Raw genomic sequence first — 13,995 nt, 5'->3', positions numbered from 1 at the left:
GTATCCAATGCCTTACAGTATCATGATTGTCTACTTATCTCCTGAAAAATGAGGGGTGGGAGGAGGATGCTAAATTGTTCATAAATACATTTTATAACTTTTTTTTAAATGGTCAAGAGATTAACCCTTCTTTTCACAGCTGATCTCTCATTTTCATTAGAATTATATGCATGATCATAATTGATGACTTTGTTGTATTTACTTTTCATTCCTCACTACCATCATCTGTATGCAATGAGAGCACTTTATACAGATGCCACTTGCTGTTTAATTTCCCTCATGGCCAGAAACAGCATTGTCCTAGTTCTGTACTGCCTTGCATGCAGCTGAGTTTGAAAACTCATTGTATAGGTAATTGGGGTAATTACTAAATTCCCTTGGCTTGCTGTTGTAGTTGATACATTTTACTTGACTATTTCGCCAATGAACAGATTATGAAAAGTAATTGGGTTAGAATTCTTCTCTTTGGGTGAAAACTGAGGTTGGATGTTCAGCTTATTTTGTATTCCTATTATATTAACAACCTTAAGCACAATATTGGGACTGGAAATTGGCTCTTCAGTGATAGAATGTGAAATTCTCAATGTTCTCACTGAAATAAGAATTTGCCCATTGTCTTGCTCTAGTTGTGTTTATTTGGAGCTAAAAATAATATTCTCTTTGCCAGTATTGGTCTACCCTTCCTCTTACAATCTGCTGTCTTGGCATCACCTAATAAATATTTCTTCATTCATATAATCACTTCTTTTAACCCCTGCATTCTGGACTCTAGTCCTTAGCTCTTCAGCTACATTTCTCAAAAATTAAATAATTAAAGTGTATGCAATATTTCTGGCACTGAATTTTTATGTGTGCTTTTAAAATAGACATGTCTTTGGTACCTACAAACCTGTTTTATGTTACTTTGCAGAAATCTAGCAATAACCTGAGGATTGGTTTCATAAACAATCCAACGACTGAACCCACTAAAAAGAACACAATTATTGCGAGAGCCATCTGGGCTGCACTTAACACTCAAAGCGTAAATAATGCCAAGAACTTCATTACTAAACTGGCAAAAGAAGACACTGCAAAAGCATTGGCTGACGGAGCAGATATCATGGAATTTGCTGTTGGTGTAAGTGATGTTACTTATCTCTATCCATTGGTTTCATTGGATAAATACAGGTAGGAAAAGTTGGCAGTGTACAGTCAAATGCTTGATTGTGCTTGAGGTAAAAGTACAGTGGTTCAAAAGTAGGACATCCTATGAACTGTAATTGCACAATAAGAGTTGTATGTCTTATTTTGCTGTTGCTCACCTTCCAACAGTTGACAGGTGGTGGGGTTCTCCCAGTGGTGCTGCTTTACTTTTTTTGCCACACAATTCCTGTAGACTTTCTGTTGCTGAATTGCACAGAATTGACCTGCACCATTTACCTAAGGCACAAACTACACTTCATTTGAAGATGTGGCTAGCTCCCACAATTTAAGCTTTTCATTTGAGCTGTTAAGTTGTCAGTGTAATTCTAGTGTAATTGTAGTGCTAAATGGAGATTCAGATCCAGACTACATAACAATAATTACTTGGTAAGGGTATGAACGTTACAAGAATGCTGTATTTTCAATGTATTATAAGCACATCTGTTTGGCAACAATCTTGCCAAAATCAGATTGTGTTACGCAGAACTTTGAAATTGGACAGTAGCAAATAAGATATGATAGCAGGTTCACAGACAGACAGACATTTTGATTTGTGTGTGAAGTGGTTTGCCAGGTTCCTGGTTTCGTCCCGCCTTTGGGATATTTTGCCTCCCTGCAAATGTTGAAGAGTTAAGTGAATTAGTAAATGTGTCTATTGAGATGTGTTGTTGGAGGACAATTGGGATTTTCTAGTCAGTGAAGATTCTCAAGAGCATTGAATAACAATGTCGCTATGTGGAGGTGGCTCCATCGTAGCAGACCAGGGGAGTAGTCTTCAATGTGTCTGAGAGGTCATCCAAGTCTATCTGGCCTGAGCCAGGCAGCCCTGGGGGGGATTCCTGAGGTCATTTTTCAATTTTATATTTAACTATTTGGTAAGAGGGTGCCTCCATCTTGATAGTATCCAAGTATGAGCTGGCAAGTGGCAAGTAACATTTGCGCCACACAACAAGAGAGAATCTAACTGTTGCCTCCATGGCAATCAGTGGCAGTACCATTGCTGAATGCCCCACTATTAATTTCCTGAGGGGTAATCACTTTTTTGGATCAGCCCACACACCCTTCAAAATGTATGAAGAGGATAGTCTAGTCCTGAATGTTTTCTTATTTTAAAGGTAACTGTAAGGTGCTGCATTCCAGATGCAATTTGATTAGTTAAACTGCTCCACATTAAGTACAATACAAATTATTCATATACTATAGTTAAAATACAATGACAGAAAAAAATTGGCTTAATTATAACTCTTAATGTTTAACAAAATAATAAATACAGTAAGTTTAACTAGTTAACTGTTCCAATGTAATGACACCCCATAAACGCACACTTGGCAAAAGGCAAATTCAATAAAATAGATTATCTTATATGCAACTTGAGCAGCCCAGGAGGACAAACATCAAGAGACAACTCAGAGAGAGTATAGCAGGAAGACTTGAACTGCAGCAACATGTATTCCTGCTACTGAAAAGCTAAGATACTAAAAATCCTGATTTTGTGAGAGCTTGACCATACCCATTCAGGCTGCTTCTCTTGTTCCAACTTAAAAAAACCCAATGCCTCACAAACTATTTACTTTGAGATTTCAATAGACATTGTTTCACCTCTGTCTTAAAACCATCTTCTAAAATAAAGACAAAATAGGCCTCCTAAAGCCATTGTATTGTTACATCACTAGTCAGGAACTGCATTGAAATAGCGTCATAAATACTGTGACTACAAGAGCGGGTCAAAGGCTAGGAATTCTGCAGCAAGTAACTTGTCTCCTGATTCCCCAAAGCCTGTTCGTCTACAAGGCTCAAATCAGGAATGTGATGGAATGCCTCCCATTTTGTTTGGATCAATGCAGCACTAACAACGCACAGGAAGCTTTTAGCAACCAGAACAAAACAACCTGCTTGATTGGTACTGCATCCACAAATATTCACTCCCTCTACCACCAACACTTAGCAGTAGCAGCACTTACAAGGTGCATTGCAGGAGGCTCCTCATGTAGCACTTATCAAATCCATGACCACTACCACTGGGGAAGAAAACAAGAGCAACAGATACATGGGAACACTACCAAGTTCCCCTAAAAGCAACTCACCATCGTGATTTGGAAATGTTTCACCAGTCTTCAGTCACTGTGTCAAACCTGTGGGACTCTTCCTAACACAGCTTTTTGGAGGCACTGACATGAAATTGTTGACAGTGGCTCAAAAAAGCAGCTCACCATCACCACCAGCTCAAGGTCAGTCCTGGATGGGTAATAAATGCTGGCGCAGGTCGTGATCTCCCAGATCCCATCAATCAATTAAAAAAAACTCATTCCTAAACACCTTATTACCTTTCAAAATCAGATCTCACTTTAGGATAAATTCTTAAAAGGCCAGTTATGCACGAACATGTGCTGTACAGTCTGCATGATCTGGGAGCAGTGTCAAAGAGGAACCATTTTTTTGGATATAACTGCTTAAATAATTTCAACATTCTGTAGAGTGTGGAAATTCAAAATACACCTTATCTGTTTATTTTACTTCCAGTTTACTTCCATTAGTGCTGTGCTTGACCGTTTTTTCTGTTTCCTTCTGTAGGGTATGGACAACGATGCCTTCAAAAAGATGTTTGAAACTTTGAAATTGGACTTCATTTTGTCACACAGTTCTTTTTGCAAGGATGTAGTACAATTAAAGGGAGGACAGAGATCCATAATTAGCAATGGACGCGTAAGTACTTTGGTGGTTTCGCTTGAAAAGGAAAGTCATTGTAAAATGGAGTCAGACAATTTCAGGTTCTTCATTGGCACTGGAGGATTTGCTCTCTGCCCTTGGTGTGCAGACTGCCATAGTTTAACAAACTGTTTTAAATAATGGACACCAATTACACCAATGTAAAAGCTGTATCTCATTTCGCATATTCTTTATCCTGGCTATCTCAGACAGCTGATTTGATAGTTAAACACACACACAGACTACTATATATTCTGGCAATATGAAAAGAAAAAAGAAAACAATGGAAATACTCAGCAGATCAGGCGGTATCTGTGTAGAAGAAAACAGTTATGTTTTCAGGTCACTGGCTCTGATGCAATGCCATTGGCCTGAACATGTGAAAATCTCTGATTAGAAGAACATGGAGTGGAATCTGCTTAGATACTAAGATACAGCAAGGAGCAGCACACATTGGTTGCACTTATGTATAACCCATAAAATAGTGGTGGTGGTAGAGGGCATGGTATTAATCAGGAGATGAGAGAAGTGTGTAGCTATCTCTTATGTCCTGTTTCATTCTTCTTCCTCTTCCCCAGTATAGCTGAGTTGGCTGTGGTGCCATGGGCTTGTCTTTGGCTGCACATTGCTGAAAAATCATCTTCATCAGTTTCTAAAATACAATGCTGATTAGTAAGCATGATAGACACAATTGAATATTTGTTTCATCATGAATGTAATAAAAATACATTCACTAAAAATATGTAACCTATGACTAATTATTCTCAAGCAGATGTTTTTGTGTGCATATATTTTTTGCTGTTTTAGTATATCTCAAGATGTCTGATTGGAAAGGACCAATGTCCAAATGTGCCATTTGTCTAATGCTGCCAAAATGAATTGGTTTTATTCAATATTTCAGGAATTTGTGTCTTTAGCAAATCAAAACTGTTTGATTCCAGTAAATATTCAGACTTCTGACACTAACTTTTTTTATGTCAAGTCATTAGAAAATTTGCACTTTACCCAACTGTAGCCATTGGATCAACATCCACACCGGATTAACATGTTCTCTCAGAGCCTTGGTCTAGAAGTCAAGACAAAATTTAGAGACTTGAATAAACCAAAATTTATCTTTATTAGATGATCTAATACTAAGGAATACACAGAGGCTGGAATAGCCTTTCATAATTGGCGGCAACAAATTGCTCCATGGTTTGTCGGGAATTGAGTATCAGATTCACCCTACTTCATACAATTTCATTTTTTTGCTTGCACCAATCTAGCTGTCTGGGTCAGCCACATACAATCTCTTGGTCTAGAGTCTGAAATAATAACAAATTTGTACTTTTCAACACTGGTAGATTATTGGCCCACTGCAAGAAAATGAAATCTTCAATCAGAATGACTTCCACCTGTTGGAGAGTATTGCTCTTGAGGCAGCAGAGAAAATCAAAGTCAGGATCCGGATGCTAATGGTTGAAGAAGATCTGTGAGTGATATTATGGCAATTCTGTATTAGTTTCAGTCAGTCTGTTCAAAGGAATCTAAACTTAAAATTTCTTAATGCACAAATTTGAATTGACCCGTTAATTTCCCTCTTCGGTGTTCCTGGGTTTATTTCCAGCTCCATACTTTCCATTCCAGCCTCAGCCACTACTTTCAATGATCTTTGATCCTACTTCCACAAACCAAATCTTCTTGCTGAAGTCCTTGGCTCCAAACTGTTGCAAGTTCGTACCTCACCTTCAGCTCCAATGATGCTGTACTCCCCTACCTCCTCCCCCCCCCCCCCACACCAACTTACATCTACACCCATTCCTTCAAGTTTCACATCAAACTCATCAGACTCAAGCATTACCCTTTAAGATCTGCCAGATCCACCATGTTTTAAAGGCCCCTCGGTTTCAGATTCCGCTCTTGACGATATTTGTTTTTCCCTACACTCATGTTTGCAGACCTCAAACAGTTACTGCTCCATTCTGACAGGTGGGTGTTGCTCTTAGTGAATCTCAAAACCTCCGCACCCCTGAAACCTTACCCACTTTTCAATTTGCAATCCTATTGATGCTTGGCAGTCTGTGTTAAGATGAGGTGTATCTTTCTTTCAGTCCCAATCCAAACACGAGGCTCTCACTTCCTCTCTACCTGTGCATTGTCTCAACTGCAATTTTTTTACTTTGCTATTTGTATTCTTTCCTTCAATCATCCTTCTTTGACCACTTTCTTCCTCTAATGTGGCTGTCCTGCACCACCACTTCTATGGGCTTGCTGCAGCTCAACTTCCAAGAGCATATATCGCTTCCCAATTTCCCTTACACGCTAGGTTAGGTACTAAGATTATTAATGTTTTTCTCTTGTGTGACCATGTATTTGACCCATAATGAGGTGGGAAGGAGTGCGTTTCTTTTTACAACAAAGGGGCAGAGCATAGCAAAATACGGACACTTAGACACTATAAGGGAATATGACAACCGTGCAGGAAATGAAACAAAATCAACTCTAGATTAACAAAGACAACAGAGAGCATTGTGGTATTTTGCATAGCTGAACACTCCAGTCACTGTAATCTATCCTGCAGCTCACTGTAAGTCATGTTGAACTGGTATGTTTAAAAAGGTGATTGAGCAAAATCATCTCTGAGCTTGGATGATGATGACGAACTACCTATATAATTGCATTCTGAACATTGCTGCTTAATGATCCAATCAATACAATTCTATGACAAGCAGCCATTTAGGAATATTGCTCATTTTCAGGCATCCTAAAGGTGAGACAGAATAGTAGGTAGGGCATAGCATTAAGCCATACAAAAATATCTGTGGGTGAATGTGACACATGTATCTTTTGTGAGTTCGCAACTGCATCTGGAGTGAGAAGAGACAATTCAGATTACACATCAGAGATTGTTAGAGTGAAATATCAATTAACCACACGACTGGAGGAACATTGAATCATTTGACAGCAGCTGCTCCAGCAGCCTGTAGTCATTTTCATCTGCTGAACTCCAAAGAAAAGACAGAAATCACTACAGAAAATGTTTGGCAGAGAGAGGAAATGCCCATCTCAAGCTATTCTAAGTTAAGCAATAGAAGTTAGAGATGATTCTGAAAATGATGTCTTCCACAAAACGAATGGGACACCACTTTAACAGTACAAACTACAGCCCTAATAAGAAATCGTGATTGTGTTTTTGCAAAGCTGCGGTTGGTTTTATGGTTTTCAAAGCTAGTATGGTCAATTTCTTATTTTGCCATGCAATCAAAACATGACCTTTTCCATCTCTGCTATGTCCATGGCTTCATAGAATCTGTTCTTCTGAATTTTTCGACTTGGTTCAAATTTTGATCATGTTCAAAACGCCCTACTTTGCATTAATTACATATTGTTAGAATTGATTAATTTACTGCATTCCAATTTTTCATCCATAGTACATCCATACAAGCTTCGATTAATACTTTCCTTTAACACTGAGTGTAAGCTTTGTCTTAACTGTGGACAGTATTGGTAATGCAAATCCTAATTGCATATTTTAAGACAAATTGAACTTTTTACTGAAAAACATTTAAACACATTTCATAAAACTTACTGATGGCTTAAATAGAAAATTCATTTCAAATGATTAATTACAATTTGTATAATCTCCAATTGCAGTGTGCCTTTCATTAGGGTAATTTTTCAACATTATAATTAAGTATGTGATTGTGAAAGGCTCTGAGAAAATAAAACAATATTTTATAGTTGATCTGGAGGATTGTCCTTGACTATTAAATGGCCTTTTGCTTGAATTCTATTTATATTTAACAGTAATTTTTTCTGTCCCCAAGTGCAAGCGATCTTGTAATGAAAGTGGATTCTCTACTGTCATCAAAGTCCAAAGGAGAATCGAGGCTTGACCTACGGTTCTTTGAAGGAGAATTCAGGTGAGCAGTATTAAAATTAATTCAGTTTTCATCAATTGAAATAACCTGAATTCAACAGTAATTTCATTTTAAAAGAAGAAATACTTTAGGTAATTGAATTATTTTTGTATCCTTCTATCCTGGATGTTTTCTAGTGCTATTAAATTACGCCCCAAAGAAGAACAGGTTTACTTTGAAGTGGTGGCCGTAACTGATCCTGTGACTAGAGATGCTCAAAGGCTTTCCTCATTCCTTTTGGTGAGTGAAGTAGTTTCTGTTGTGTCCTTCTGTGCAACAAGCACTGTGCCAGTTTAAGAAACTACTGCAATTAGAAATGGCTGTACTTTTTTTTAGCTTAAGGCTTGATTGCTAATTGCTAATGTTCAGTGCAGCAATACTTTGCTTTGGTGGTATAAGACAGCCTGCCAATCATTTATAGTTGAGAAATTGCTGCAACGGGATGAAGATGAGCAGTGCTTGAGATAAGTAGCTAGAAGATTGTTGTGGAGCGTGCTACACCTTGTATGCATGAAGGATAACAAAGTATTTACCTTTCACTGAATTAGCTCTGTTTAACAGTATGCAATTTGAAACAATTCAACACTGAGGTTATTGTGGATGACAATAGAACTAACAATAATGAACCATGTAACTGACAGTACATGCCTGGCAGACTATGTTCACTGCTATTCACCAAGACAATGATAACATTCAAATATTTGGGGCAACTGAAAGGAATCTCAACCCTCATCACTAGTGAGCAATAAGTGTAGGATAGACTTTAGGCTCACCTGTCTTGAAGTAAGTTAAATGAGATGGTGGTATTGAAAACGTCAATAATGAACACTGGCTTAAACTGCAATTGTATTACAAGGGACTTTGTTATAATCTGGTCATAGATAGGATCTTGACAGGTGTCATCGAACCTTATTTCATGTCAAGATTCATCAATAGATGGTTGGCTTTTCAAGGGCACGGAAGACAAAATGCAGGGAACCATTCAAGAGGCAGTTCAGTACTTTGATGAGACCATAGATCTCTCCAAAACAATGAACAAGAAGACCGTCCCACGTTTTCCCTTGTCTTTCTGAATGCAGAGTTTATTTGGAACAAGTAGTGATTGATATTATTGTCACAACATATTATGTTTTTATAATTTAATTTGCCACTCCTTCAAAAATAGATCACATCTATAGACTTTAATTATCCTATAAAGTATATTCTACAAAACCTTAATGGGTTTGTAGCGCAGGTGATTCCCATTCCATCATTGTCTTTGCCAGATTCATTTCTGCCTCGGTTATTTTACCCCTTGTATCATTAAATTATGGAAGATGTATTCCATCTTATTAGGTTCTAAACCAGCTGGTCAACATGAATCTCCGTGTGCTTATGAACTGTCAACCAAAACTTTCAGAAATGCCTCTGAAAAGGTAAGAACTCTTCCTGCAACTGCTAAAAATAATCTCTTGCAATTGAGGGATACTCTGGAAACAGTTAAACACTGTACACATGATGTTTCTGCATTTTTAATGTATCAAAGCTGAAGCAGCAAGTCAAAAACAGTGTGGATTTTGCCTCTGGCCATGTGGGATTAGTGAGCTTAATGATGAATAAGAATACACAACACAGCATAGTGTAGAAAATGGAAGAGAAAATAGAAACGTTACCAACAGTGTAATGTTGATATAATAAAGGAATGCTTTTTGACAAAGAACTGAGAATGCTATCATGAGGAACTTATGCATTTATGTTCTTAATAAAAGTAGCAACCATTTTCCTTTGCACCGGATCTGCTTTCAGTCTGGAAGTTTCTCGACCCCCCCCCGGATACTGACTTCACTGATGTCAGTGACTGTTGATGTCATATTGTGTCAAATACTATCTATTGTCAAGGACAGTTATTTGCTGTTTTCTGCCAATCAAACCTGGAATAGTGCTTTAGCAATAGTTGGAGTTGAGTTTGCAAACAAAGGCAACATGATCGGGTCATACAGCATGGAAGCACACCCTTCAGTTCAACTCAGCCCTGCAGACCAAGTTTCCCAAAATAGACAAGTCCCATTTGCCTGCACAATATTAAAGTACATTGTAACATAACTGCAAATAAAATATACAGAAATCTTTATGATTAGTAAACTTCAGAAACTTTGATATGAATCAATAAACTGGTGCATTCAATTGCTGTTTCTGCCACCAATCCATGCATTGGCTTCTGGAAATTACTCTTGCTGTTGACTGATAAGATTGTGAAAAGCAAAATCTCACCTGTCAGCAAACTCCTGCTTTTCATCTAGAAAATAACACTTTCCCATGACGTGCACATATGGATTTGTTAGAAAAGTCAAAGAAGTGTTGTCAAACTTGGATTAAATAGCTGTAATTGTTCTTGAATGTATTGAGCAGCAATCGCACCTTAATCCATTTCAAGACAGCATGAAGATCATTAAAACATAGAATGTTTGTCTAATGAGTGACACCTTGTATATTTCTATTGAACAGAGTTGTGAAAAAACTGTTTCATGTCTTTCACAATGAATAAACTAGCTCCTTGTGAAAAAAACTTTGTTTTATATTAAGATAGCAAAGGTTGTTAAGATTGGATGTCATTTTTACACAGCCCGTGCACCACCTCCTGTTCAGCTATTCATTGCATCCCTGGTTGCAACAATTGTGCTGTTATGAGGCCGAGGTGGGATGCAAAATCCAATACAAATTGCAACACGCTCTTCAGTGTTCTCTAGAGCTCCTCTGGATGTAAGAATAATTGCTTAAGCATTTTGTTACTTACTGCAAGACATTTCACATTTTATCATCTCTGTTATACATGCTGTCCACACGTTAGATGCTTATACCCCAGACTCCTGAGCCAGGTGATCAGTAGATAGCTCTTGTTTCCATCAGTCACACATCACCATTGCTTTCTTCTATGCAATTAGGAATGAGTAATAAATGCTGGCCTTGTTGCTGACATCATAACCAAAAACAAAATTATAAATAAGTGGAGCACTTTTTTCTTCTTAATAAGGAAATGTAAATAGTTGGATTGACAGCTGTCACTGGCCCCTTTAAAGACTAATGGTTTGACTGGTAATAACTTGAAGAAAATTATTACAGTTGGGCACATTCCATTTATTTTTTTCGTGTTCTTTCATGAGATGTGCGAGTCAGGATGACAGATTTCATTCCCTAAAGGACATTAGAGAACTAGATATTTTCCTATGGCATAGTGTTACATAGCTGCCACCAAGCTAACTTCTTATTCCAAGTTTTTAAAAATTGAATTCAAAGTTCACTATCTGTCATGGTGGGTTTCAAACTCATGTCCTTAGATCATTAGCCTGAGATCTTGATAATTAGTTCAGTGAAATTATCACTTCACCACCATGTCCTCATTTTGCCAGAGGATCCTTGCATAGGTTTCAGGTTCCCTGTGTGTGGAAACAAAAATGGCTCTTTATTAGAAGTGTGAGCAGTTGCCGTCCACTACAAGGCTCCTTTAAATTTGCATCATTGTGCCCCCCACAGCCCCCACACTCTTAAAGGACATCAGAACATGTCTGAGTTGATCAGCCTTCAACCAGATCTGCCACTGTTAACCTGCCTGTAAAGATAAGGTTAAAGCTTTTGCAGTGATCTCCAGGTAGAAGTGCTGAGTAGATGATCAGTCGTTTTTTCCCTTCAGAGGTCCTCAGCATCACAGATGCTAGTCTTCCATTCACTCCACCTGATATCAAAAGGAGGCACTGGGTACGGTAAAGGGTATAGACCTTGATTACAATCCAGCAATAGTATTGAAGATTTGTGTTCCAGAACTTGCTACACCCCTAGCCAAGCTAGTTCAATACTAATATCTGAACAACAAAATGGAAAATTGTCCAAGAATGTCCTGTGTGCATAAAACGCGACACATCCAACCTGGCCGATTATTGCCCTGTCAGTCTACTCTTGATCATTAGTAAATTGATGGAAACTGTTCTCACCAGTATGACCAAGCAGTACTTGCTCAGCAATACGCGGCTCATTGCCCAATTTGGATTCTGCCAGGATTGATCTTTCCTGACCTCAGTGCAGCCTAGGTTCAACATCGACCAAAGAGCTAAATTCTAGAGATGAGGTGAAAGTGATAGCTCTTGATGTCAAGGTCTCATTTGATCAAGTGTGACATTAAGGACCCCTAGCAAAACTGGAGTCGGGGATTCAGGGAAAATTTTTCACTGGCTGCAGTCATACGCAGCACAAAGAAAAATGGTTGTGGTTGTTGGAAGTCAGTCATCCCAGCTCCAAGACCTCTCTTCAGGAGTTCCTCAGGACAGTGTCCTACACCCAGCCATCTTTGGCTGCTTCATCAATATCCTTCCCTCCATCATAAGGTCAGACATCAGGCTGTTTCTCAATGGTTGCACAATGTTTATATTAAATTAGATTAGGTTAGATTCCCTACAGTATGGAAACAGACCATTCGGTCCAATAAGTCCACACCGACCCAAGAGTAACCATGTTCAGCACCATTCATGACTCTTCAGATAGTGAAGCAGTCCATGTCCAAAAGAACATAATCAGGACAATATCCAGGTTTGGGTTGACAATTGGCAAGTAAGTTCATGCCCACAAATGTCACACAATGGCCATCTTCATATAAGAGACAATTTAACCATTGGCTCTTGACATTGTCATCACTGCATTCTCCACTAATGACATGCTGGAGATTACCACTGACCAGAAATTGAACTGACTTGCCATACAAGTACAGTAGTGACAAGAGCAGGCTGAAGGCCAGGAGTACAGCAATGAGGAATTCACCTGGCTTCCCAAAGCCTGTATACCATCTACAAGGCTCAAGTCAAGAGTGTGATAGAATTAAGCTCTGCTAACAGTCAAGAAACTTGACACCATCTTGGAAAGAACAGCTAACTTGATTGGCTCAACATCCCCAAACATTCAGTCACTCAGTAGCAACAATGTATATATCTTCTGCACTGCAAACATTCACCAGAGATCCTTGGACAGCACTTTTCAAACCCATGGTCACCTAGAACAACAAGGGCAAATATATGGGAACACCACTACCTACAAGTTGCCCTCCACGTCACTCACCACCCTGACTTAGAACCTATCATAATCATGTAATTCCTTCCCTAACAGCATTGTGAATCATCTTACAGCATGCGGATTGCAGAGGTTCAAAAGGCAAGTTCCCACTACTTTCTCAAGGGCCACTAGGGATGCACAGATGCTGACCGAGTCAACATTGCCCATGTTATGCTTGTGAATCTTAAAACAAAAGAGGCAGATAGGCGATCTTACTGTGGTCCTGCGTCATTGGATGCTGCTGTGCGTTGTACAGGTTCATGCTCCAGTTCAGTTTATAAGCCTAACTTGTAAATGTTTGGGCATTTTACAATGTTGAAAGGAACAATTTTTGACTTACTTGGAGGGACTTTTTAAATTGCCTTTTTGTTTGGTTCTGTAAATCTGTTTTGGTAGTACTGAAACTCAGTACTATTCAGTTTGCTACTTCTGCTGATGAAAGAAGTATTGCCAAGATGAAAGATCGATCTTTGTATGTCCTGACATTCATTTTTGCATTAGTTTTAGGTTGTAAACAGAGGATGAAATAGTTGTGGTTTTTATGAATAATGGAGTTTAGTTAGCACAAGAAAGCAATGGGTGTAGAATTCAGACTTCAAAGGAAATTCTGCCCTTCATTTTGCAGCATCTACCGATTTGTTCTGGAGCCTGAGATTACTTTCACTGCAGATGGCAGCTTTGCTCCTGGACCAGTGGCCAAATTCTTGGACATGCCTCAGTCTCCCCTCTTCACTCTTATCATCAACACTCCTGAAAGCTGGATGGTGGAATCTGTCCATACTTCGTATGATCTCGACAATATTTACCTGAAGGAGGTGTGTCTTGTTAAATATTTTAAAGTCCAAATTAGTTTTACTGATGTGGTATGAAGGCTTGACAAAGTGAGAAAGCTTTTGGTGTTGGTATAGTAGAATTCTTCACAAAGTGTCAGCGATGCAATCAAGTTGTCCTAAACCTTTAATAAGTCACTGGTTAGACTTCAGCAAAGGCTTTATGCCACATTCTTTTAGAAAGGATGTCTGTGTTTTGGAGAGATTGCAGAAGGAGGTTTTCCTGAACAAAACTAGAATGAGGAACTTCGGTTGTGTTAAGTTAGCAGGAATATAATTATTGGATCTCGGAAAGCTTCAGATGA

General features: G+C 38.6%; 1 protein-coding gene across 3 annotated transcripts in view; it reads left to right on the top strand.

Moving 5' to 3' along the window:
- The window catches only part of uggt1 (UDP-glucose glycoprotein glucosyltransferase 1), a 138,735-nt gene that overhangs the window by 81,356 nt on the left and 43,384 nt on the right, over positions 1 to 13,995 (top strand). For all 3 annotated transcript variants that reach the window (XM_072572900.1, XM_072572901.1, XM_072572899.1), the window contains 7 exons: positions 911 to 1,117; positions 3,754 to 3,885; positions 5,232 to 5,359; positions 7,695 to 7,790; positions 7,925 to 8,027; positions 9,123 to 9,202; positions 13,486 to 13,675. In XM_072572900.1, the coding sequence (XP_072429001.1) occupies positions 911 to 1,117; positions 3,754 to 3,885; positions 5,232 to 5,359; positions 7,695 to 7,790; positions 7,925 to 8,027; positions 9,123 to 9,202; positions 13,486 to 13,675 (936 nt within the window). The remainder of the gene's footprint in view (positions 1 to 910; positions 1,118 to 3,753; positions 3,886 to 5,231; positions 5,360 to 7,694; positions 7,791 to 7,924; positions 8,028 to 9,122; positions 9,203 to 13,485; positions 13,676 to 13,995) is intronic.

The sequence above is a fragment of the Chiloscyllium punctatum genome, chromosome 6, assembly GCF_047496795.1.
Source record: "Chiloscyllium punctatum isolate Juve2018m chromosome 6, sChiPun1.3, whole genome shotgun sequence".
NCBI lineage: Eukaryota > Metazoa > Chordata > Chondrichthyes > Orectolobiformes > Hemiscylliidae > Chiloscyllium > Chiloscyllium punctatum.
The sequence above is the reverse complement of the archived record's forward strand: the minus strand, read 5'-3'. Positions and strand labels throughout refer to the sequence as shown.